The following is a 25,510-nucleotide window of genomic DNA, read 5'->3' as shown; positions in this document are numbered from 1 at the left end:
CACCGTTCTGATCCACAGGAGTCCACCTGGACTGGGAACAAAGCCAGGGTCTCCTGCGTGTTCTTCTAAGACCTAGTCATTAAAAAGTGAAGTACCAGCCAGGCTGATGGGCTTGCCCTTAATCCCAGCACACAGGAGGCAGAGGCAGGTCTATCTCTGAGTTTGAGGTCATCTTGGTTTATGTCGTGAGTTCCAGGCTAGCTAGGACTATAATGAGACTCTACTAAAAGAGAAGGGGGAGAGGTTAATACTTGGGTACTACGGCAGTCAGCCTCCAGGTCTTGGCTGGGACACTCAGAAGATACTCAGCTCTAATCCGAAGGGCTGACTGATACTGCCAGTGAGCAGCCCTCTGCACAACTGTCACAATCTGTGACCCTTGTGTCACCCTCCTCACGCAAGCTGCAGGCTCTAGTCACAATCTCCCTCCCTAGTCCACACCCCTGAGCTCATCTGATGACTCCTTGGCAGGAGTCAGAGCCGCTTAGTTTTCTGTCTTTTAACTACTATCCATCAAGCCCTTATTTTGTTCAAGGCAAAGTACCAAATGCTTTCCAGCTACCTTTCATTCGGGGTGCTCCCCCACAGCGGAGTGCTCCCCCACAGTGGTCCCCTTCGTTAGTATTATTAGATCAGTCTTAACAAAGGAGGATACCAGTAAGGGCTGAGGACATGACTCAGTGGTGGAGTACTTGACTGTTAAACCCAAAGCCTTGGGCTACGTCCCCAGTGCCACATGCTGTGACTCTCCTGACATCCTAGAACTAGGCAGATGGAGGCAGGATGATTGGAAATTCAAGGTCATCCCAGCCACATAGAAAGTTTGAGGCTAGCCAGAGTTATGTGAAATTCTGTCATAAAGGGGGGTGGAGCCAAACCTCAGAAAAAGACCCACCACAGTGCACAGCCCCAATCATCAGTTACGGCACTGCCTGCCCTTAGGAAAGGCCCACCAGCCGACTGTCGTACATACCACCAGACACCCTGGTTCACCAATATCAAAGGATCCGAATGGTCAGCCACCTAACAGTCAGCACTATCTGCATGGCCAACAGATATCTCCAACTCACCATGCCTCAGACCAAACCTCCGGTTTTTTTCTTTAGAAAACTTACTTTGGAGCTGGAGAGATAGCTCAGCAGTTAAGGGCACTTGCTGCCCTTGCAGAGGACCCAGGTTCAGTCCTCAGCACCCACAAGCCAGCTCACTGACTGTAACTCCAGTTCCAGGAGATCTGATGTCCTCTTCTGACATCCACAGGGACCAGGCACACACACAGTACACATCTGGGCATGAAGGCAAAACACGCATAGACATACGTTTTTTTTTTTAATAAAGAAAACAAACCCTGCTTTGTCCTCGTCTCTCCTCCAGTTCCAAACCAGAAATCGTCGAGCTGTTTTGACGTGGACCTCTGATCCTTACCTTCCATCACAGGAAGCCTTCTTGGCTCAGCATTCAAGAACCCAGCGTTGCCAGCCACAACAGGGATCACCAAGAGCATGGTAGCTGACCACAGCACACAGCACATTCCAGTTCCCTGGTAAGAGAGCTTTGCCCTGCCTGCCCATCTGAAAACACCTCCACACCCCTCTCCTTGTAATTCCCTCACTCCCTTCTTCTTCTTCCTCCTCCCCCTCCCCCTCCTCCTTTTCTCCCCCCCCCCCTTTCTCCTTTTTGTTGTTGTTGTTTTGGCTGGTTGCTTTTTTGTTTGTTTGTTTGTTTGTTTGAGACAAGGTTTCTCTGTGTAACCCTGGTTGCCCTGGCACTTGCTCTGTAGACCAGGCTAGCCTCAAATTCACAGAGATCTATCAGCCTCCTCCTGGGTGCTGGGATTAAAGGAATTCACAACCACAGCCTGGCCCTCTTTTTCTTTCTACAAGATGCTTCCAGGACATCTCTTCCATTCACAACACAGAAAAGATGGTAGGTAGCAAGGATGTTGGAGGGTGCCTGAGGAGTCACAGCTATGCTCATGGTCTCTAGAACCACGCTGAACTTCTAGGCTAGGAGCAACAACAGCCGTAATCCAGAGAACATTGATGCGCCATCCAAGATTCAGGAAATCCAAAGAAAAAGTAGATCTGAGTCAGGTGTCTATAAAAGGGGGAGTTTCAGATATCCTAAGGTCGGAAAGGAGCTCAGTTAGGAGAGGGCTTGCCTAGAGTGCACAAAGGCCAGGCCCCTCCAATCCCCAGAGCTGATTAACACACCTGTAATTCCAGCATTCGGGAGATGGAGACAGGAGGATCAAGAGTTTAAAGTCATCTTCAACTACATAGTGAGCTTGAGGCCAGCCTGGATTTCTCACATCTAGAAGAGAGAGAATTTAGCCCCTGCGTTGCGGATTGCTTGTGTAGAGCCTCCGGTGTCATGCTTCGTGGATGCATTTTGAGAAACATTAGTGGAATCTGAGAATATGAAGGCAGCAAATGTTGGTTCAAGTGGTTTAGACATAGAAGGAGGGGAAGGGAGTGCACAGTGGCCAGAATACAGATCGGGGTCGGGGGAGGCTGTTCCTCAGTACAGGGAGACCTGTGCCTGATTAGGATGGGTGCTGTCACGGCAGTGGGGGGCTGGGAGGAGCCCACTGGGAAGCTGACAATACTGATGGCTGCGCATCCTGGGAATGGATGCTATCTTGAGTAAAAGTTGTCCTCACCTCCTAGAAGCTGTGGCCCTGCTTGTATACTATGATGCTACCATGAACGGTGGGCAGAGAGAGCTCGTGGGCACAGGAGTAAAGGGAAAAAAATCGAGGTAACAAAAGTCAGGGAAAGGGCTGAGGGTGTGACTCAATCGATCGAGTGCTTGCCCAGCATACAGGAAGCGCTGGGTTCGATCCCCGGCACTGCATAAACAAGTATGCTGGCTGTGGTGGTCAGAATAAGAACAGCCCCCATGGCCCCATGTGTTTGAAGGCTTGGTCCATAGGGAGTGGCACTATTAGGAGGTGGGGCCTTGTTGGAGTAGATGTGGCCTTGTTGGAGGAAGTGTGTCACTATGGGGGTGGTCTCATATATGCTCAAACCACGCCCAGTGGGACAGTCTCTATCTGCTGCCTGCAGATCAAGATGTAGACCTCTCAGCTCCTTCTCCAGCACCATGCCTGCCATGCTTTCCTCCATGATGGTAATGGACTGAACCTCTGAAACTGTAAGCCAGCCCCCAATGAAATGCTTTCCTTTGTAAGAGTTGCCGAGTCATGGTGTCTCTTCACAGCACTAGAACATATATCTGTGATCCCAACATGCTAGCAAGAGCCAGGAGAATTAGAAGGCCAAGGTTGACTTCAATGACCTAGAGAGTTTGAGGCCAGTCTGTCTCAAAAGAAAACAACAACAACCTAGTCTGTCTCAAAAGAGAAAAAATAATCAAGGGACCATTCCTGAGTCAGGGATCTTCAGATTGCAGTACCCACAGACCTCAGGACCATGCAGAACCGTTTGTCCCCATAAGCCATAGCCCTGCATTCTCCTGCTCTCTCAGGGGTCATGGGCTAAACTGAGGGAGTGTTCTAGGAGGATCTGAAGGGGTCCAGGATTCTAGATCTGGCTCTGCCACTAAGGGTCTGAATGTGTTTCCATTTGGCCCCAGCCTCCTCCAAGGTAGATACAGATTGCAGATGCTAATGGCCCAGGCTCCTGACACTCCGGAGTCCTAGCTGTGTGAACTTAAAGTACATTAAACATGTTCATTGTTTCTCAGTCTCTTCATCAAAATAGGGAAGCTCACCAGGCCAAAGTGTCTGCTGCCAAGGCTGATGGCCTGAGTTCAATCCCCAGGAACCACTTGGTGGAAGAAGAGAACCTTCTGACCTCCACTTGTACAGGTGACAGAGAGAGAGAGAGAGAGAGAGAGAGAGAGAGAGAGAGAGAGAGAGACTGAATTAAGTTAAAATATAATAAAGGAACAAAATTTAAAGAGGAACCCACAAAGGTGTGTGATTGATTAAGTAGGTTAACAGATTATAAAATCCCTTCCTGCTGGGACATTCTGTGACCCTGGGGCTCTGTGCTGACACATTGATCCGAACATCTAAGTGTGTACAATATGTTGCTATTATTTAAATAACCCGGGCATTTCAAATTCCGGGTATGTCTTTGGAATTGGACTGACTTGACCACCTATTCACTATACTCACCATAGAAAACAGAGGCCTCCCACATCTTCAAGGATGAGGCCAGGGGTTCTGCCAAGCCTTTCCTCTCAGAAGCCCTCTACCCCGCAGCGATCTGCTCTTCCACCCACATCTGTATCGCAGACTTTCTCGAAGACTCCAGCGGACGGTGGGAAACCACAGCACGGAGCAGGAAGCAACTTCAACATCAAGGTGAGGCAGCAGGAGTCTGAGTAAACAGAGTAGCGGAATGCTGTGCAGCTGTAGAAAAAGCACCAGAAGAGCCTGGCCACTCACGAGATGCTCGCTCACAAGGGATTCAAAGCCATGCAAAGCCTGAAGAAGCAGAAGGCAGTGTGAGGGCCATGGTGACTGACAGGTCACCCAAAGAACCCAAGGGGTGGGGGTGGGGAAGATATATGAAACCAGAGGTCACCTTAGCATCTGGGGACAGGTATAGAGAGAGGCTTCTCATTGCTTATACCTCCTCAGGCTTATGGTGAGGCATGGAAATACAGTATCTAGTAGCCTAAACAGTATCTTTTTAGTATCTATTTTATGTATATGGTTACACTGCAGCTGTCTTTAGACACACCAGAAGAGGGCATCGGATCCCATTAGAGATGGTTGTGAGCCACCATGTGGTTGCTGGGAATTGAACTCAGGACCTCTGGAAGAGCAGTCAGTGCTCTAAAACTCTGAGTCATCACTCTAGCCCCAGTCAATGCTTTTAACTGCTGAGCCATCTCTCTAGCCCCATAAGCAGTATTTTTGATACATCAAAATGAGATTTAATTCTGCCTGGAGACTTCCTTATTGGGCATTTCTCATTGTCTTTCAAGGAACCCACCCAAACGCTTTCAGAAATGTTAATTTCCTCACATCTAATATTAAGCAAATTGTACTTCTTTTTTTAAAAAAATTACATTCTGTAATCCAGATCTTCTAAACTCTAGAATTTAGAGAGATCAAATTCACAATCCCCCTTGCTCAGTGTCCTGAGCTCTGGGATTGCAGGCCTAGGCCTCCATCCTCCATTCTATACAAAACTTCCTCTCTTTCTTGCGGCTTTACGAAGCCTGACAAAGCTGAGTTCAGCTAACAGGCTCATAGCTCTGATTTCCCCACAGAGCAATTACTTCCCAGAGGTGGCTGGTGTGGGGAACAGCAGCAGCTTCTACGGAAGTTGAGAGAGAGGCTGGTGGTATAGAGTTCAAAGTACTCTTGTGAATGTGGATCCCAGCATCCACCTCAGGTGGCTCACAATCATCTGTGAGCTGACCCCCTCATCTAGTCCTGAGGGCACCTGCATTCACACCTGTGTATATCCTAGCACATGCACTCACACCTGTGTATATCCTAGCATCTGCACTTGCACCTGTGTATATCCTAGAACCTGTACTCACACTTGTGTATATCCTAGAACCTGTACTCACACCTGTGTATATCCTAGCACCTGCACTCACACCTGTGTATATTCTAGAACCTGTACTCACACCTGTATAAATCCTAGCACCTGCACTTGCACCTGTATATAGCCTAGCACCTGCTCTTGCACCTGTGTATATTCTAGAACCTGTACTCACACCTGTGTATAGCCTAGCACCTGCATTTGTACCTGTGTATATCCTAGCACCTGCATGTGCACCTGTGTATCTCCTATCCTTGATTAAATAACAAGAGGAAGTTGAGCGTCAGCTTCGTTGCTCTCTGCTTCCGATGGCAGGCACTTTGCCACCAGCTGTCTCTCACTCCTGCTGCCGTGCCTTCCCTGCTACAATGGGTTCTGTTCCTGAACTGAGAGCCAAAATCAATTCTTCCTCCATAAGTGGCTTTTGGCCAAGATTTTTGTCACAATAGTTAGAAAAGTAAGGACTACAGTGGCACTTTATTTCTCCGTGTCAGGACTGTGAGGTCTCCAGAGCAGAACGTAATTTTACTCTTGCACCCCGTGCTCCTGTCCCCCATCCCAGGGGAATCCAGCATCCCTGAAGCAGGGCTCCAACTTACTCTATCTGTCCCCTTCGACACCTAGCACAGCAGAGAGCACCCAGTCCCACCCCAGCATGTGAGTACCAGATTGAGCCAGTGGGGACACAAGTGTATGAGGGGACAAGCCGAAGGGACTGTGGGCTCCGCAAGCGCCCATCAGAAGCACAATAGCAGCAGCCACACTTACTGAGAGTATGGTCTCACCCCAGGCGTTTCTCCAAGAGTTTGTTGTGCATTAGCGACTCCACCAGACCCCTGCTGAACAGATGAGGAAACTGAGACCAGAATGACTAAGAGAGTGTCTTAGTTAGACTTTACTGCTATGAACAGACACCATGACCAAGGCAACTCTTTTTTTTTTTTTTTTTTTTTTTTTTTTTTTTTTTTTTTTTTTTTTTTTTTTTTTTTGGTTTTTCGAGACAGGGTTTCTCTGTGTAGCCCTGGCTGTCCTGGCACTCACTTTGTAGACCAGGCTGGCCTCGAACTCAGAAATCCGCCTGCCTCTGCCTCCCGAGTGCTGGGATTAAAGGCGTGCGCCACCACGCCCGGCTCCCAAGGCAACTCTTATAAAGACAACATTTAATTGGGGCTGGATTACAGGTTCAGAGGTTCAGCCCATTATCATCAAGGTGAGGGCATGACAGCATCCAGGCAGGCATGATGCAGGAGGAGCTGAGAGTTCTACATCTTCATCTGAAGGCTGCTAGGAGAATACTGGCTTCCAACGCAGCTAGGATGAGGTCTTTTTCTTTTTCTTTCATTTTTCTTTTTTTTTTTAACCAAAATTTCTCTTATACAAAGTATTAAAATACAATTGCATTTCCAAAATGAAATCATAGTCATAGAGTTGCAGTCATTAAGTAAACTGAGTTAAATGCTATACATTAAAGAGAAACATCAATGAGGCAAATGCGTGAATGAAGACACTCACCCGTTTCATCAAACATCAAAACCCACCAGTCTTCTAGTCCCTTTCTTGTCCATTATTCTGTATCCACATTCTCTGCATCTGATTGGATCTCTGGATTTTATTTCATTTTCGATGTGACACTCTCCACAAATACCTATCATCAGCTACTGCTCTGGTGGTTGGACATCTTGCTGGGTGTCCATTGTGAGTGCCTCCATGGCTCGAACAAACGTCCCTTCTCTGTGTATCACATCTACGGTGACACACCTACTCCAACAGGGACACACCTTCTAATAGTGCTACTCCCTGGGCTGAACATATACAAACCATCACAGAAAGTCACCTTATACCACACAGCAAGTTGATAGGACCAGGCTTTGCACTTTGTGTAAATCCAGGCAGTATTCAACTACATATGGCTCTACATAGCATTCCAACTACATATGGCTCACATACCGACAATATAAAGCCCATTGCTACCCAGAGAGGCTGCACTGCACACAAGCAGTCAGGGCCACCGCCCAGCCAGAGCCTGTGGTGGCAAGTGGGGAACTGATCTCACGGCTTTCCCATCCTCGGAGATCTTTTGAGGTGAAGACAATGATCTTAGACCTGCTTGCAAGCACGTCGCCAGGCAAGGTCACCTACCAAGGTCTTTACTACCTGAGGACTGTCACTGGAGTTGACAGCCCAACCAGCAGGAGTGGACATCAGAGATACTTCAGGGTGTGCAACCCAGCACAGCCACTGAGGACAGAGGTTAGAATCAGGAAGCATGCTTTTAATCTCAGCACTCGAGAGGCAGAGGCAGGAAGCTCTCTCTCTCTCTCTCTCTCTCTCTCTCTCTCTCTCTCTCTCTCTCTCTCTCTCTCTGAGTTCGAGGCTAGCCTGGTCTATAAAATGAGTTTCAGGATAGCCAAGGCTACATAACAAGGTAGACTGATGGACTCCATACATATGCACATACATACACACACACAAATAGTCTAGAGAAAATGCCAATCTAAGATGACAACCTACATATAAATTGTCACAATAAACCTCAGTTAGAAGATGGGGGGACCTCCAGGTGGAAGGTTGCTTTGCTGGTCCAAGACCCTGAACTCCCCAGCCCTTTGGGTAGATAGGTAGGCAGCTGGAGCCCTCTCTCTGGTGCCTGATACTGATAAGGCTGTGTTCTAAACTCTCACAGTCTGCTGTGTGACCGTGCTAGGAAGCTGTGGTCTGGAACAGCGGGTCTCTAGCACAGCCATAAATCAGAATCCCTTAAGGGTCTTCTAAAGTTCTGATACTCTGTCTGCAATTTACACCAGTTAAATCGTCATTTCTTGAAATATGGACAACAGGAGTTTTAAAAGCCTTCTCCATTCCCCATCCCTGATAATTCCAGTTTGCAGCTGATTGTCAGAGTCAGCGATCTAGGCCAAGCTCTTTATTAATACAGCTGGAGATATCAAAGCCCAGAGAGAAATGACTGTTCAAAGTCATACAGAGCAAGGATCCAGCAGCCCTATAGCCCAAGGGCAGGCCTCCTCCTGCTGTGTGCCCACCAGCCATCCTCCACGTGCTGTGGAACTTTCCTCACAGATCTCAGACCGTTAGTCCCACATGGAGCCTACTGTGCTAAGCTCAAAGCTGGCTCAGAGGGAGGTCCCCAGGACGGGCTGTTGGAGCCCTTTTATCTCGTGTCTCCATGCTAGCAGCTGGCAAGCTGGATGCCTTGGGATAGCATCCCATCTGGAAGTTCTCCATGTCTAGACCCGTGACTAGATGGCTCCCAGGGAGCCTGGGGACCCAACAGGTGAATCTTGGGGTGGAATGGCACCAAATGTGCTATAGTCGCAGGCAGAAGTATTAAGACAGGCATGGGCTATGGCTTCCCTGACCCAGCCCTGTTGGGACCCCAGTTCTTTCCCCACCCTTCCCCTGAAGGGGCTCACTTTTGCCCCTTCACCTCACCTGCCTTACCCTATAGAGAGGCAGTGGAAATCCAGCTTGAGGCTGTCAGCAAGTTGTTTTCCTCAAGAGGGCTGACCACACTCACGAGGTCCATCCAGAATCCTGCAGGACACGCACAACCAGAATCCCTGGAAGAAGAGGAGGAAGGCATCTCAGAGGCTTCTGCTCATTGATCCAGGACATCACCCTGGAGGGGAATGGGAGGGGCCCACAAAGAGGCTAATCCAGCATCCACACTTTGTCCATCTTCTTCCTGCCTCCTAACCCAGTGTTCCTCAATGCTGGTCACTCACAGAATCAGGGAGCATTTTTAAAGTACATAATGCGCATCACAGCACACACGTGGAAGCCAGAAGACAGTTTGTGAGAAGTGGCTGCCCCCTTCCATGTGTGGGTCATAGAGATTGAATGCAGGGCATCAAGCTTAGTGGTAAACCCCTTACCCAGCACTCAGGAGGCAGAAGCTGGCAGATCTCTCAGTTCAATGCTAACCTGGTCTACAGAGCAAGTTCCAGGACAACCAGGGCTACCCAGAGAGAGCCTATCTCTAAAAACAAACAAAAATGAATAATAAAGGTTGGAGTCCAAGCATCTATCAGCAAGCTTAGTCCCTTCATGCAGTAGAATATTCTTCAGGCCTAATAGGAAACCCAGCAAGTCACAAGCCCACACCGCACACTTCAGTGTGCCTTATTCTTTTCCTCAGTGATTTTTTTTTCTATTTTTACTAAACGCTAACTCTGTTTCATTAGAAGAAGAGGAGGAGGAGGAAGAGGAGGAGGAGAAGAAGAAAAATTATTATTATGTTTGTATTTATTTATTTATTTTTGCTTAGTTTTTGAGACAAGGTCCTGCTATGTAGCCCAGACTGGCCTTGAACTCATAGTAATCCTCCTGCCTCAGCTTTCCACAAGCTGGGATTACAAGACTCATCACCACAACCAGCTTGGTTGTGGCACAAATTACAAATTTGATGGACCTTGAGGACATTACACTATGTGAAATTAGCCAGTCACAAAAGGACAAACATCACCTGACCCCATTTCTCTGCATACCTAGAACAGTCAATTTCATAGAAACAGGGAGCTGAATGTTGGTCAAGACAAAGGAGTCGAAGAGAACAGGGACTTGCTGTTTAGTGAGTACAGAGTCCCACTTCTATGGGATGAAAGTTCGAAAGACAGAATATAATGGTGGTTGCAAAAAAATGTGAACATATTAAACACTTCTGAAATGACACACTTCAAAATAGTTCAGAATTGAGAAGGCAGGAAAAGTATAAGAAAGTCAGATTCATTCTCAGTTACATATCAAATTTAAAGCCAGCCTTGGTCACATGGGACTCTATCTCAAGCAAAGTTAAGCCATCCAAGTTTGGTGGTGTCTGACTTTAAGCCCAGCACTCAGGAGGCAGAAAGACAGGTGGATCTCTGAGTTGGAGGCCAGCCTGGTCTACATAGTGAGTTCCAGGACAGCCTGAGCTACATAGTAAGAAACTGTCTGAAAGAGGGAGGGGGGGAGACAGAAGAGAGAGAGAGGAAGAGAGAGGGAGGGAGAGAAAAGAAGGGAGAAGGAAAGAAGGAAGGAAAGAAAAAAGAAAGGAAGGAAAGAAGGAAGGGGGAGAGAGAGGAAGGAAGGAAGGAAGGAAGGAAGGAAGGAAGGAAGGAAGGAAGGAAGGAAGGAAGGAAGGGAAAGAAGAGAAAGAAAGAGAGAGAGAGAAAGAGAGAGAGAAAAAAGAAAGTCAAACAAAAAAGTTTCAGGTGGAAAATTGTGTGTGTGTGTGTGTGTGTGTGTGTGTGTGTGTGTGTGTGTGTGTGATCACACCAATAAAACATTGGTACTAAAAAAATCTAAAATTAGTCCCGAAGCTGACCCTGAGTGAGGACACGTTCCCAGAGAAGGGTGGGTACAAGCCCTCGCCTGTGGGCCTGGAAAGCAGATACAGGCAGACAGATGTAGACTGAAACTCAGGATTTACACTGATAATAAACAGGAAATCATAGATGGGTTTAAATATTTACACGGTGTGTAGGCTTCAGGGTGAGGACATTACAGGGAGGGCAGCGGACGAGCAGGAGACGCAGGACAATGTAAATGTTAGTAGGAACCGAGGCTGAGGCAGTCTAACCATGTGCTTCCAGGGCACCGAGGAGGAGAGTGACCACCAGGGACTGGGGACCAGCCAGGCCCAGGAGAATGGTGCATCAGAAACCTGGGCCTCCTGTCACTTCCTTCAAAGGAAGGGAAAGCCTTGTTTACCCAGAAAGGCTGGAAGAAAGTCAATCAAATATGGCTCGTTATCCTAGATGACTGAGTCCAGCGGGCCAGGCTGACCAGGAGGCTGGAGAGAGGAAACACTTTGTCCCTTTTCCAGCTCCCTCTGTCGCCAAGCCCTTTCCTCCCTCCCTGATTCCCCATCTGGGCCTCTGTAGCCCTCCTTTTCCACATGAGCTCCCTGGGTCTGTGGAGTCTCAGCAAGGGACCACATGTAGGACAACCTTGGAGTGCTCTGACCTCAGAAGCTTCTTGCGTATGGACTAGAACCCAGCTAGCACCTACCTCGCAACCCTAGAGCAAGCTCAACCTCCCTGTTCCTAGAGTCTGGTCACTTATCAACCGACCGGGAGCTGGTCTTGAACTTACCAGGTTCCTAAGGCTGGTGTTCACAAAGGATCTCCTGTACCCATTGCTAACGTCTGAGTTACAATGCAGGAGATAACTTGGGGCTTCCCTGCCTCCACGTCCTTCCTGAGTGCTGCGATTGCAAGCATGTGTTACTGTGCGTGGTCTTGGTTCCCTGCTGCCGTTGTTTTTAACTTGGTATTGGGAACTCAGGGTTTTGTGCATGCTCGGCAAGTACCCTAAAAACTAAACTGCATCCCCTGCTCACGTTCTGGCTCTTTGTAGGCTTGAGTTGCTTTCCCTCTGTGGAGTTGAGAGTGGGTGTCATCTGAGAAAGAGGGACCTCTCTGCCTGCCCTTTCCTATTATCCAGGCTGCTGTAGAAAGGTGAGTTTCTACCAGGGGCCATCTGCTCTCAGAGTGTGGGGATGCTGAGACAGAAGGCATACACAGACACAGACCTTCAGTGAGGCATTTAACATGCCCCTGTGCCTCAAATTTCATAGAGATCCAGGAACCCATGGGGCCCGGAAGCAATGAGTGGAATAGCCTCCTGAGGATCACCCCGTCTGCCCGTACCCGCCGCCTCTAGGCAAGCCTACAGTTTCCCAGAGGAATGGGGTAGGGCATAGGGCCCTTTGAAAGACCAGTTGGGCAGAAAGGGGGACAAGAAGTAATCCCCATCTCCCTTGTCCTGGCAGCAGTCTCCCGATGCCCCAGGAGGAGCAAGCAGAGAAGGGTGGGCTCCACTTCCTCCCCTGGGTTCCCATGTCCGTGACTGTCAGCTCTTAGTAATGAAAACTGTCCTGGAGTCAAAGAAGAGACTGAAGAGAAGGGAAAGGTGGCATCCTTCCAAACATGGAGTTATGACAGTTTTATTAGCCTGTTCTCCCTCTCATGTACACACACACACACACACACACACACACACTTACATCCCAGACACAACCACACACACATCACATCCCAGACAAAACCACACAGATACACACAATCACATCCCAGACCAAGACACACACACACACCACATCCCAGACACAAACACACACACACACACACACACACACACAGCACATCCCAGACACAACCACACACACACACACACAACCACACACATGTGGGGTGTGTGTACACCCCACATCCCAGACACAAACACACACAAACACACATACACACATACACTCCACATCCCAGACACAACCACACACACACAGAGCACATCCCAGACACAACCACACCCACACACACCCCACATCCCAGACACAACCACACACACACACACACACCACATCCCAGACACACACACACATATTGCATCCCAGACAAAAACCTAGTTTTGTTATTATTACTTATTATTATTTACCATTAATGCCCTCAGAGATTGGCAAGGTGGCACATTAGTTAGACCCCGTGCTGCCGTGGCAGAAGACCTGGGTTCCAGCGCCCACATGGTGTCTGACAGTTGTCTGTAGCTCCAGCTATATGCATATACATAAAAAGAAGCTTAAAAATATTAACACCTTGACTTTCATTACGTTTCTATGAAACTGTCAGACTCACAGCCTACCCCATTTCCACAGACAGGAAGGGCAACTCAAGGTTGCGACTGGCCCTGTCCTGGCCCTGGTCATTCAGCAGCTGCCCACAATACCCACATTTCCACTGTTACCCCTCCAAATTCCCCACCAAAACCCATCTCCCCAGGGTTATACTGGCTTTTGCAGTGACCTTAGGAGGTGAGGGCACTGTCCCCCAGATCCAGTCTGTCCTCTTTGTGCCTATCCCTGCACAGTGGCAAAAGCACAAAAGAAGGATGTCATACTTTGGTTCCCTGGTGACCAGATCATAAAATTGGAGACAACCAGTACTGAGCATTTTTCTCTGAAGATGGTGTTACTGGTATCCACGGTGGCCCGAGGTTAAGCCCCAGATCCCATGGGCAGACAGAAAGCACATACCTCAGCCACAGAACTCCCTGGGCCTCCTCAGTCTCTTTCTCCCTCTTCCCACTACTGTGAGACCTGTGTCTCCTGTCAGGCCTTCCAAGCGCCCTGAGGTTCTTAGAAACAGTAGCATTCACCCAGCAGGCTCCTAAGACAGTTTCTCCAGCTCCAGGAGGCTCATCCCTAACCTATATGCCCTAGATTTCTGATGAGGCCCACAGTAACCCACTGCCCCAGGAATGGTGGGGACTATGGGAGATCACAGTGGTCCCTTGAGATTCAGACCAGGCCTCTCAGCAGCGCTTCCATCACATCTGTCACCAGAGGGCTCGTTCACATCCGTCCTAGCAGGTAACTCCCGGGACAGCATATCTTACAGGAACAGAGACTGAGGCTCAGTAAAGCTGATGGACTGGCCTAGACTGGTCCAGCTGCTCAGGGGCAACTCTAGAGCCCTCAAGCCTGCCAGTTTCATGTGCTTGTCCAATATGAAGTCAACCCCCGAAGCTCTGGGAACTAAGCCTCGCTATCCAGCTCCTGCATGCAGAATATGCTGACCCTGTCATCCCAGGCTGCAAAGACATGAAGCGGTAACAGAATCTGACTAGAACCAGATGGGGCTCTTTACAGACGGAGGAACAGGCCCGGAGGTCATGCGCATCTGCCTCATGTTACCAGCTGGTTAGGACAGAGGCTGATGTTCGGCTCTTCAGTTGTTGTGTATTTCTCCTTGTGCATACAAGAGACAGCATCTGCCTGGTGAGCCACGTCGGACCGATTCAGGGAAGGGCAACCATTAATTCTAAAATGCCGTCAGATGTCAGATAGAGCCTTTTTCCTTATACAGGAACTACGGTGGGGAAGAGGGATGCAGAAACGGCTCAGGGGTTGAGGGTCTTTGCTTGTTACTCTTCCAGAGGATCCGGGTTCTAATCCCAGCACCCACAAGATGGCTCACAAGCATCCATAACTCATTTCAGGAGATCCAATACCCTCTTCTGACCAGGCATGTATTGACAGTCAAGCAAATGTTTATACACATAGCATAAATATAAATCAAAAATAAATAAAATAGCCAGGCGTGGTGGCGCACACCTTTAATCCCAGCACTCAGGAGGCAGAGGGCAGGCGGATTTCTGAGTTCGAGGTTAGCCTGGTCTACAAAGTGAGTTCCAGGACAGCCAGGGCTATACAGAGAAACCCTGTCTCAAAAAACCAAAATAAATAAATAAATAAATAAATAATAAATAAATAAATAAAATAATTCTTTGAAGAAATGCATGGGTCAGGGGAAGGGAACCTCAGAGGCCAGAAAGAAGGCCTAGCATGGAAGAGGACTCAGGGTTAGCTCTCAGCACACATATTAGGCAGCCTGTAACTCCAGCTCCAGGGGATCCAAAGCCCTCTTCTGGCCTTTTCAGACACCACATGTATACACGTGCACGGAAAGTAAATCTAGAAGAAAAGAATTCCATCTGGGTAACAGGAGAGAAGAATGTGACGACTCACTCGGCCTGCAATCACTCGGCCTGCAAGGGACGTGGCCTTTTCAGAAAGAGCATCCAGGGAATTGAAGACATATCCAGCACAGACTTGTTTAGACTTCAAGGGAGCTGAGCTGAGCTGTCCTCATTGTCTTTAACCGCAGGATAAGCCTCTCACTGGGCTTGGATTCTGGCCCTGCATGAGAAAACTCTCAAAGGCCACTATCGACCTCCTTTACTTGGGCAAACAACCTTGGATGGGGCCTCCAGCCTGGCTTTCCCCAAAGCTTTAGGGATTTTTGAGTGTCCCTGTGATGACCAATCTTCATTGTCAACGTGATTAGATTTAAAAAAAAAAAAAAAACACCTTGGAGATGCATCTCTGGACATATTTATGAGGGCATTTCTAGAGAAATTTTAATTGGGAAGACCCACACATTGAAGGTAGGTGGGACCATCTCTTGGGCTGGGGTTCTCTCTCTCTCCCTCTCTCTCTCTCTCAACCAGGCTAGCATTGAACTCTCAGAGATCCACCTTCCACTGCCTCCCAACCTAGATTGCTTTTGATAATTGCCAAGGCAACAAGCAACACACGGCCTGGGGTTGCAGCTCACTGCTTCCAAGTGTCTGTGCTTGTTTTCCTTGTTGGGGCAGCGGAGCCGAATATCCTAGCACAGAAATGAACCCTTTTCACTTTTTAAAGAACCCATCAGACAGTGTGTTTGAGCTGTATGGATCTTGTCCGATCTCACGGTAACAACAACAAACCATTAAGCGCACACCTGTAACTGCTGCACACAGGAGGCTAAGACTGGGTGGATGATAGCAAGACTGAGACCAGCCTGAGGCAGAGGAGACCTCATCTCAAAAGAAAAGGTTAGCCCTTAAAGCCTAAAGTAACAGATATGGTGGCTGGCACACACCTCCAAGCCCAGACTTGTGAGCTGGCGGCAGAAGGATGGAGAATTCAAACTTATCCTCAGCTAAGTTGAGGTAATCTGGGCTCCTGAGACAAGGTCTCAAAAGTAATTAATTAATTAGCATCTAGGTGTGGTGGCTCATCTTTTTAATCCCAGCCCTTGGGAGGCAGAGGCGGGCAGATCTCTCTTGAGTTTGAGGCCAGCCTGAACTACATGCCTACATAGAAAGTTCCAGGACAGCCAGACCTACTTAGAGAAATTCTGTCTCAAAAAAAAATTTTTTTAATTAAATAAAAAAATAATTAAATTAAAAAATTTTAAATCAGAAAAAAAGTGTCAACTCCACAGACAGCATATAGTACCTGCTTGCTGGATGCCCACTGAAGAAGATGGGAGAATGGATGAAAATAATGTCTCCAAAAGAGTCAGAGCAGTCCAAAGAAAGAAGCAACAGAAACACTTCAGGAGAAGAGGATGATGTCACCAGGGCTCTAGACAGAACCTAGCCGTTTCCAGATCCCTAGAGGGACAAACACACTCGTACATTTTGTCTGGACAAAGAGAGGTCCATTAGTCCTCCTCCTTTTGTATGTGTCCCCTCTCGTCATCACTCTTGTGCGCGATCAAGTAAGGGCTCTTTGAATGAGTCCTCCACACTAGCACTTGATTGAGAGGCTGCAGCTCCATCAGGAGGCCGCTGGCCTCTAGGAAGGACCGTGGGAACATGCAGCCAGGCGAGCCCGTGGCAGCCAGGTCCTGGCTGTTCCCCCAGTCCAGCTGTCTCCACAGCTTGAGGTGCAGTCCTGTCCCTCCCCTGCACAAAACCAGTGAACGGAAGGGCAGCCCGGCTGAGGGTGAAACTAGACCCTCCTTGGGAGGCGCCAATCTCAGTTCCTGGCCTGGGCCGGGCAGGCCACGTGTTGTTATGGTTGAGTCGACCAGCTGGGAATTGGCAGGGGGGTTGTAAGGAAACCACATTAATTAGGAGAAAGCAAACAGGACTGTCACTGCTGGGCAGTCCTTTCCCCTGCGTTCCCTCACAGTCCGCTCCCACCAGGGTATCAGTACCAGATCGGAGCTCTGTCTTCCCGCCCTTTTCCTGTGTCTTCCTTGCCAGGGTCACAATTGTGTGACTGTTGGCTCTGACCCCTCTTCTTGGGTGAAGTGGGAGGAAGGCCAGACTAACCCATCCATCCGTAGCCAGACCGAACTTCCTTCCCTGAGAGCACAGCTGGCAACCCCTGGTTGCCCAGCTCTTCCCCTAACTCTCAGCTGAGACTGTGTTCTGGTTTGGTGGCAGCAATCACTCGGCCAGCTCAGTTCTGTCACAAATTCAAGTTTTCATTGGCAAAAATGAACACATCCCAGTTTATCTACCATGGGTGGGTCCCCAAAATCTTCCTTGGGAAGGTTTACCTGAGATTTCGATGACCTCCAGAGAGCAAGAGAGTTGGCCCAGTTATTAAGAAAGCATTCTGCTCTTGCAAGGGACCTGAGTTTGAATTCCCAGAATCCAAATCAGGTGACTCATAACTACCTATAATCCCAGCTCTTGGGGGATGTGCACTCTCTTCTGGCCTCTTCAGGGGCCTGTGCTCATGTACATGCATCCACACATGGATGTGCACACATGCACAGAATTTTAAACCTTTAGATTATCTCCAGAGTGGAGAGGCTGAGTTCAGGGAGAAGCGTGAGAGGAAAAAGAAATGTCTCCGTGGGTGGGGACTGGGAGAGAGGCTCTGGGTCAGTTCTGTCAGTGTCAGCAGAGGTTCTGCAACCTTGGTCCTCTTGAATATGTGCATATAGAGTCACGGCTGCTCTGTGAGTCCCGGGAGTACTATGACCATTGGAAAGAGTTACCCAGATGTGCTAGCACATGATTTTAATCTCACAGCTCGGGAGACAAAAGCAGGCAGATCTCTGTGGGTTCAAGGCCAGCCTGGTTTATATAGTGAGTTTGAGGCCAGCTAGGCCTACATAGGAACATAGGGAGAAGGAGGAGGAGGAGGAGGAGGACGAGGAGGAGGACGAGGACGAGAACAAGGAGAAAATAGTTCCCCTGTGCATACAGGTGCCTCTGCCAACAGTCCCAGAAATTCTGACTCATGAAAAAATTCCGTTCTTGGATGGGAGCTACCATTTTTCAGCCTGTAGAAGAAAACCCTTCCTGTCTTTGATTCCACAGACAGCACAGCTGTATAGTCAACAAAACATCCCTACATACCCAACTAAGAAAGATGTATAGTAGACTGACTGATGGATAGGAAAGGTTGTATTTAGAGTGAGAAGATAGACCTTAGAAAATAAGTTTGAATTAAGTCAGGCATGGTATCTTGTCATCCCAGGAGACACAAGTTTGAGACTAGCATGGGTTAATTAATGAATTTAAGACTAGTCTGGCCAAAATAGCAAGATTCTGTCAAAAAGGGAGAGGGAGGGGGGAGAAAAGAGAGTTGGTTTGAGTTGAAAGTAAGCCAAAAACCTTCGGTACGTTATAGAAATTTCCAGACAATGGCATAGTACATATCCATTAAAAATGTCATCAAAGAAGCCGAGTGGTGGTGGCATGTGAGACACAGAGGCAGGTGGATCTCTGTGAGTTGGAGGCCAACCTGGTCTACAGAGTGAGTTCCAAGACAGCCAGGGCTACATAGAGAAACCCTGTCTGGAAAAAAAATATAATTTTAGGGGCTGGAGAGATGGCTCAGTGGTTAAGAGCAATGACTGCTCTTCTAGAGGTCTTGAGTTTAAATCCCAGTAACCACATGGTGGCTCACAACCATCTGTAATGTAAATCAGATGCCTTCTTCTGGTGTGTCTGAAGATGGCTATAGTGTTCTCATATATGTAAAATAAATAAAATCTTTTTTTAAGTATTTTTTAAAAAAATGGCATCAAAGAGAGGCAGTTGCCACATACCTATAATCTTAGCAGTTAGGAAGCAGAGCTAGAATGTTTATGAGTTCGATTCCAGCCTGATCTATGTAGCAAAGTCCATGTTAGCCTGGACTCAGTGAAACTCTGCCTCAATAAATAGATAAGTAGATGACAAAATTGAGGTCAATGTGACCAGATAGAGATTCCAGAAAACAGAATGGCTAAAGGACAGGGAAGGGAGAGTGGGCTCCTTAGGCCTCGGTCTATGGTAGTTTTTTTCTAAATGGTGTTAGGTCAGTAAGACACTACTATGGTAGAAAATGAGTATTTTAAATATTTTTATTTTACTTATGATGATGAAGGGGTGTGTGTGTGTGTGTGTACACAAGCAATAGAGAAGAGTACACATGCACACAAGCATGTGTCACAGTAAGTGTGGGGGTCAGAGGACACCTTTTAAAAGTTGGTTCACTCCTATCTTTGTGTGGTTTCCAGGGATTGAAGTCAGGTCATCAGGCTTGCAAGGTGCTGTAATGGCTACCGTCAACCTGAACAGAAAACAAGACAGTAAATAGCCTTCCCCCAACAGACTGCTTCAGTTCCCGCCTTGGGCTCCTACCTACAGTTTGCAGACTTCCCTCTGCAAACTGTAAAACAAGTCCTGTCCTCCTCAAGTTGCTTTTGGTCCTGGTATTTATCACAGCAGCAGAAAGTCAACCAGGACATGTGACAAGCTCTTTTACCCATTAAACCACCTTGGTGGCCCAGAAAATGAATCTCAGACCACACGGCAAAACAATTCCAGATGAATTGAAGATCTAATTATAAAGGCTTTGCAAGAAAACATAGGAGAATATTTTCATGACCTTAAAAGAGAGGTAAGGAAACAAGCCGGGTGGGTGGTAGCACATGCCTTTAATCCCAGCACTTGGGAGGCAGAGGCAGGCAGATTTCTGAGTTCGAGGTCAGCCTGGTCTACAGAGTGGGTTCCAGGACAGCAAGGGTCACACAGAGAAAACCTGTCTTGAAAAACCAAAAAAGAGAGAGAGAGAGAGAAAGAAAAGAAAAGAAAAGAAAAGAAAAGAAAAGAAAAGAAAAGAAAAGAAAAGAAAAGAAAGAAAAGAAAAGAGCGACCAGGGGGCTAGAAAGATGGCCATGTGGGTTAAGAGCACTTTCTGCTCTTACCAATGTCCAGAGTTTGGTTCCCAGTATCCATGTCATCATCTCAGTCATCTCTAACTCCAGTTCCAGGGGATTATATACCTTCTGGCTTCTGCAGGCACCAGGCACACACATGGTGCACATACATATGTGCAGGCAAAAATATTCATACACATAAAATGAAAATAAATTTTAAATATATGTATTTAATACCAATGTATCAAAAAAACATATAAATGTAAAATGAGCACAAATCCTTAATAGATAATTTACAAAATAGGGTATCTACATGGTTTATAAACATATGAAAAGCTATTCTCATTAGACATCATATGAATGTAAAAGAAATCCTCAATGAACTCTGGCTATATACTAACCAGAGGGACAGATGAAATCTACAAAAGAAAAAAAAAATCAAACATTGACAAGGTTTTGGAGCAACTGGAGTTCCCACATACAGCCAGTACCGGAATAAACTGGTGCAGTCGCCATAGGAAGCTTCCGGGCACGTTCTACCATAGCTGAACATATGTGTACCCTAACAGCTCCATCACTAGAATATGCCAGAAAGTTTGCTCTCTGTGAGGTTTGCCAAAAGGCATGCTTGTCCCAGCACTATGTGTAATGGCCCCACGTGGGGATGATACAAACAGAGAAAAGGATATTTAAAATGATATGCATTCTAAGAAAATACTTTATAAAGGTCAAATCAGGAAAATGTTGTTTGTGGTGCCAAAGATTGAGAAAATAGCTCTCCTTGGGAGGAGTGACTGGGAGGATGTACAACTTAGTGTCCTAGAGTGTTGACTGTGGAAAATAGACTTATTCTATGGAAATTCATCAAGCTGTCCACTGAAGATCGGTGTACTTTACTTACATGCTTAATTCTTTAATTTTAAAAATAGGTTGTGTGTGTGTGTGTGTTTTTAAAGAAATTTTTGAAGACACATGCACACTTTTAATCTCAGCATTTGGGAGGCTAGCCTGGTCTATATAGCAAGTTTTAGGACAGCCAGTAAAACCCTGTAGCTAGATAGCTAGTTAGAATCTCTTGAGCAAAATATGGTGGCACAAAATTGTTTTGTCATGTAGGAGCTAATAATAAACAGGCTCAGAAAAACAAAATGGCTCACAACAAAGAGCATGAATGAATGAATGAATGAATGAATAAACATGAACTGTGGTGATTCCCTTGTTCAAGATAATTGGTGCTCACCTCAGGATTCTCTGTGGTATTTATTCCTTTTTCCTTCATTTTTTTTCTACTATGACCAGGTTACCTGTCTTCTTTTAACCTGTCTTTATAGAAAATGTAAGCTGGTTTTGAAAATAGCATTTACCATTTTCTTCATTCATTCATTCATTCATTCATTCATCCATTCGTTTTAGAAACTGTCTTTTTCCTCTAGCTTCTTGCCATTTGATTTAAGCAGAATAGCCCAGAAACACTCAGTTCAGTTCCAGCCCATTCAGTGGCCTGAGCAGTGGGAACCCAGTGCTGGCCGGGCTCTCCAGCCTTCAGTAGGAAACTGCTGGACAGGCACAAGGAGGACATGCACACCCCTCAGTCTGCCACCTCTGGTGGAGCAGCAGTGAACCCAGGAGCCAGGGTGACCCATACATCCTTCAGTTCCTCCTTTCCACAGCCTTTTCATTGGCTGCTTGCTCTTCCTTCTCTGTCTCGTCAGGGTCTCTGTAGGAGGAGAGATCAGGCATGACCGCCCATGGATGCTCACACAAGGTGTACATCCATGGGAAGAACTTAATGGGTCAGTCTCCACTACCTCACCCCCACTGAGTGATCTCCCTTTTATGATGCATGGGCTAACTGATTGTTTCCAGCTGAAAGGCCACACCTCTCAGCTTCCCTTTCAGACTACGAAGTCATTTCTACTCCTGTAAGGGGCTGTGGCCCATCTTCCCTTGCTGAGAATAAGCATTGTCCCTGCTAAGGACAAACTGAACCTCTCTGTCTCTCTACAGCTGCCTTTAAATAACCTAGCATAATGGTGGTGCAGCAACCCGGGCTTTGACACCAAATGTTAGATCTCTTAGGAAGTGTAGGGAGACAGAAGACCGAAAAAGAGGCTAGAGCCTTTTCTCTGCAGAGAGGTCTGTTCATTCCAAAACAGTAAAAAACAAAAGCTCTCCTCTGGGAAAAGAGGTGCCAATGTGGGAAATGCTGGCAGTGACTCTTTATAGGTGTGGGGGGGGGACGGGGGAGCGGTGTTGTTTCCATTCATAAAGAACTAAGGATGCCCTGGGCTTCCCAGGACGCAGCCGCAGGGTGGCTAGGGTGGCCCAGCTTCGCATTCCTCTCTGCACTGGCAGACTGACCAAGCAAAGTCATTTGTAGGAATCCTGTCTCCTGACCAAAGCATTCTATAATTCCAAACCCTGCAAGAAATTGGGGCCGGGGAGGGGTGGGGGAGAGGGTACAGGGTGTCATCTTTCCTCTAGCTACTTCCTGCTAAGAGGCTAAGAGGGTCATCATAGGTGGGGAGAGATAAAAAAGGGTTCCTCAGGGTGTCACATAATGGAGATGGATTCTCTTGCCCAGTGGAGGAGTCCATATTTCTGCACCCACATCCTAAATGTCTCAAACAATAGAGAGAAGACAGCAATCACTCCATTCTCATGGTCTTCTAAACTGACATATGACGATGCTGTGAACATGGGAACCTGGGACCTAAGCCTACTGCTGAATAGTACAAGACCCCCATGCTAGTTCATTTAGTCATGCCCTTAAAGGCTAAGTCCAAGGTTCATGTGCTAACCACCCATGTCTTCTCATTAAAGGAAGTCCTCAAACTCACAGCTTAGAAAATCACCCAGAACATCCAAGCAGTGTCTTCGCAGTTGATTTTGTATCTGTGATATCATGGAGTAACTCTGTTAAGTGAGATTGCAAGCCCTCCGGTTCTTCAGGAGAAGAAGGCTTAGATGAAGGAGTCTCTCCAAGCTGGGCTCACCTGTGTCACTTTCAGAATGGAATCTAGTCTCTACCCAGACAGAAAGCTCCAGGACCGTGCCTGCATTCTCAGCTTGAGGCCTACAATGAGTACACAGGCTTCACCCATGAGGGCACGAGAGAGAGAGAGAGAGAGAGAGAGAGAGAGAGAGGGGGGGGGGGAGGGAGAGGGAGAGGGAGAGGGAGAGGGAGAGGGAGAGGGAGAGGGAGAGGGAGAGGGAGAGGGAGAGGGAGAGGGAGAGGGAGAGGGAGAGGGAGAGGGAGAGAGAGAGAGAGAGAGAGAGAGAGAGATTGCTGTTTCCAGGAGCTGAGTGAGTCTTAGGGATAATTTCTTAAAAATTCCAAAAGCCAAAAGCCCATTTAATTTGATTATCCTACTTTTTAACCAATCTAGTTTTAAATAGAATGTGATGTTAGGAAATGTGCTTACTGCTGTCACAATGTGGTCTAGAACTTTGCCCAGTGGCAAAAGAGGTAGAGTTGGCTTTGGCCTTCTCTATCAATTCAGTCTATGCTACATGTAAATTATTTTCACAGGTTTGACATGACTGACTGCTATCATAGCTCATCTGTTGGTTCAATGTATGGAATAAAAATGTAGGTTTTTTTTAAAGGTTCTGTTAATACGGTACTTTTAGAAAACTTTGGAAAGTGGATTATTAACTCCTGACATGTCAGTCACTGATTCAGTGACGTAGGATGTTCTAGAGTGTTCTGGAGAAACGCCTGATGAGGAAAAATCAACGCAGCCTCTGTCCCTGGGAGTCTACTTTTTAAGTTGGAAATAATTTCATTTGGGGGAATACAACTTAGAATTAAATTGTCTCTTTACATAGCTGAACAATATAAAATATGGTTATTATATAATCTTGGAATATAGGTATAATTTGATGGTAACAAAAATAAGTATTGTCCTGTTTTCAAATACTAGATAAGATCACTTAAAGTAACAGTCCCACTTTTAAGATGTTTTACCTTAGCAAATGGTTTTTGTTTGTTTTGTTTTGTTTTGTTTTGTTTTTGAGACAGGGTTTCTCTGCATAGCCCTGGCTGCCCTGGAACTCACTCTATAATCCAGGCTGGCCTCAAACTCAGAAATCTGACACCATATGGTCACCTCCCAGGGCAAAGTGGAAAGGGATTGTTTTTATTTGTGTGCATGGCTGCTTGCATGTATGACCATGTACCATATCTGTGCCTGGTGTCCCCAGAGACAAGAAGAGGTCACTAGATTTCCTCAGACTGGAGTCACAGGAGGTTGTGACTTGCCATTTGAGTGGTGGGAACTAAACTTTGATCCTTTAAAAGGGCTCTTAACCACCGACCCATCTCTCCAGCACCCTAAAACATGATTTGATTACAATAACAACAAAGGATTACATGAGAAGGGCTGCCACCTAAAAGCTTTAGTTCACAGCTGTTGGGAGGGGCGTTGTTACTGCCCTGGCCTCTGCTTAGTCCCCAGAAGTGAATAAGAAAACAAGGAATATGGAAGGGGAAAAGAAAAACCGGAGGCATGGCCCAAAGTCATCTATGCATATGCAGGAGAAAATTGGAAACTAAGGATTGAGTCAAAACTGTCCTGAGCCTGGCTGGGGCACATAGATAAGCAGCCCACAGGAGCCTTCTGCTTCTAATCTGTGTGTCAATCACTCCCACTTTAACTGACTTTTCTTCACTGTATCTGCCTCTGCTCTACTCAGTATTTATCTCCTGTTCTTTCTGTCTACAGTGATGCTACAAAGTTCCTCACGTAGCAGCAACTGTTTATATCCACCTACCACAGCAGGATACCAGTATGACTAAACAACAGACCCTTTCCCCATCATCAGAGAACTTGCTGTGTCATTTAGTGGACCTAATTTTTCTCACCAGAAAATTCAGAATACCATAACTACTATATTACCAGGGAGAGACCTTACTGCCAAGAGGGAGAACTGAGGCGTGACTGGTTTTCCTTTCTTTAGTAGCTCAGCGGAACAGCCTATATGTCCTGAAAATCTGAAAGAGGCTATTTTATTTTTCTTTTTGATATTTTAATTTTATAAGGCAAATATGTCAAGCCTATGAAAAGAGCCATGTCCATGATTTTCTGTTTACTACCTTATGTTTATTGAGCATGACAGGCTTTAGTTAATTTAAGCTTTGCAACAATCTATTTTATAAAACAGGTTCTACCTATTCACTGACAAGTATACATTGTATCATGTGATTAAATATTAGGCTGTGGGCTAGGAGCTGGGGCATGAGAGTCAACAAAAATTGCAAAGTTCTTTTCCTTTTCTTTCCTCTTCTTTTCCTCCCTCCTTCTCCTCCTTCTCCTCCTTTTCCATTTTTTTGAGATAGGGCCTTACTATGTAGCTCTGGCTGTTCTGGAACTCAGAAATTCCCAAGCGCTGGGATTAAGGTGTGGGCAGCAAGAGTTCTGTCTTAATGGATCTTTGCAACTGTGTCAGCAGCAAAGGTGCTGAAAGGTGATGTTACTGACGGGAGGTCATTTCCACAGTGAATGAAGTTTGAAGTGAACTCTTAACAAAACATTTACCAGG

At 46.8% G+C, this 25,510-nt stretch overlaps 1 protein-coding gene and 1 pseudogene across 2 annotated transcripts in view; both read right to left on the bottom strand.

Moving 5' to 3' along the window:
- Positions 1-7,051: 7,051 nt before the first annotated feature.
- Positions 7,052-7,240, bottom strand: LOC110312259 (DNA-directed RNA polymerases I, II, and III subunit RPABC4 pseudogene; annotated as a pseudogene).
- A 1,737-nt stretch (positions 7,241-8,977) lies between these two features.
- Rsph9 (radial spoke head component 9) overlaps positions 8,978-25,510 on the bottom strand; it is a 49,235-nt gene continuing 32,702 nt past the window's right edge. The window contains exons 5-6 of one of the 2 annotated variants that reach the window (XM_085832537.1): positions 12,966-13,080; positions 8,978-9,109 (exon numbers count right to left, since the gene is read on the bottom strand). In XM_085832537.1, the coding sequence (XP_085688663.1) occupies positions 13,004-13,080 (77 nt within the window). In that variant the 3' untranslated portion in view covers positions 8,978-9,109; positions 12,966-13,003. The remainder of the gene's footprint in view (positions 9,110-12,965; positions 13,081-25,510) is intronic. The other variant, XM_085832538.1, reaches the window with a different exon arrangement.

Source organism: Mus caroli, unplaced genomic scaffold (genome assembly GCF_978045245.1).
Source record: "Mus caroli unplaced genomic scaffold, Mus_caroli_1 scaffold_18, whole genome shotgun sequence".
Lineage (NCBI taxonomy): Eukaryota > Metazoa > Chordata > Mammalia > Rodentia > Muridae > Mus > Mus caroli.
Note: the sequence above shows the minus strand (reverse complement) of the source record. Positions and strands in the feature narration are given on the sequence as shown.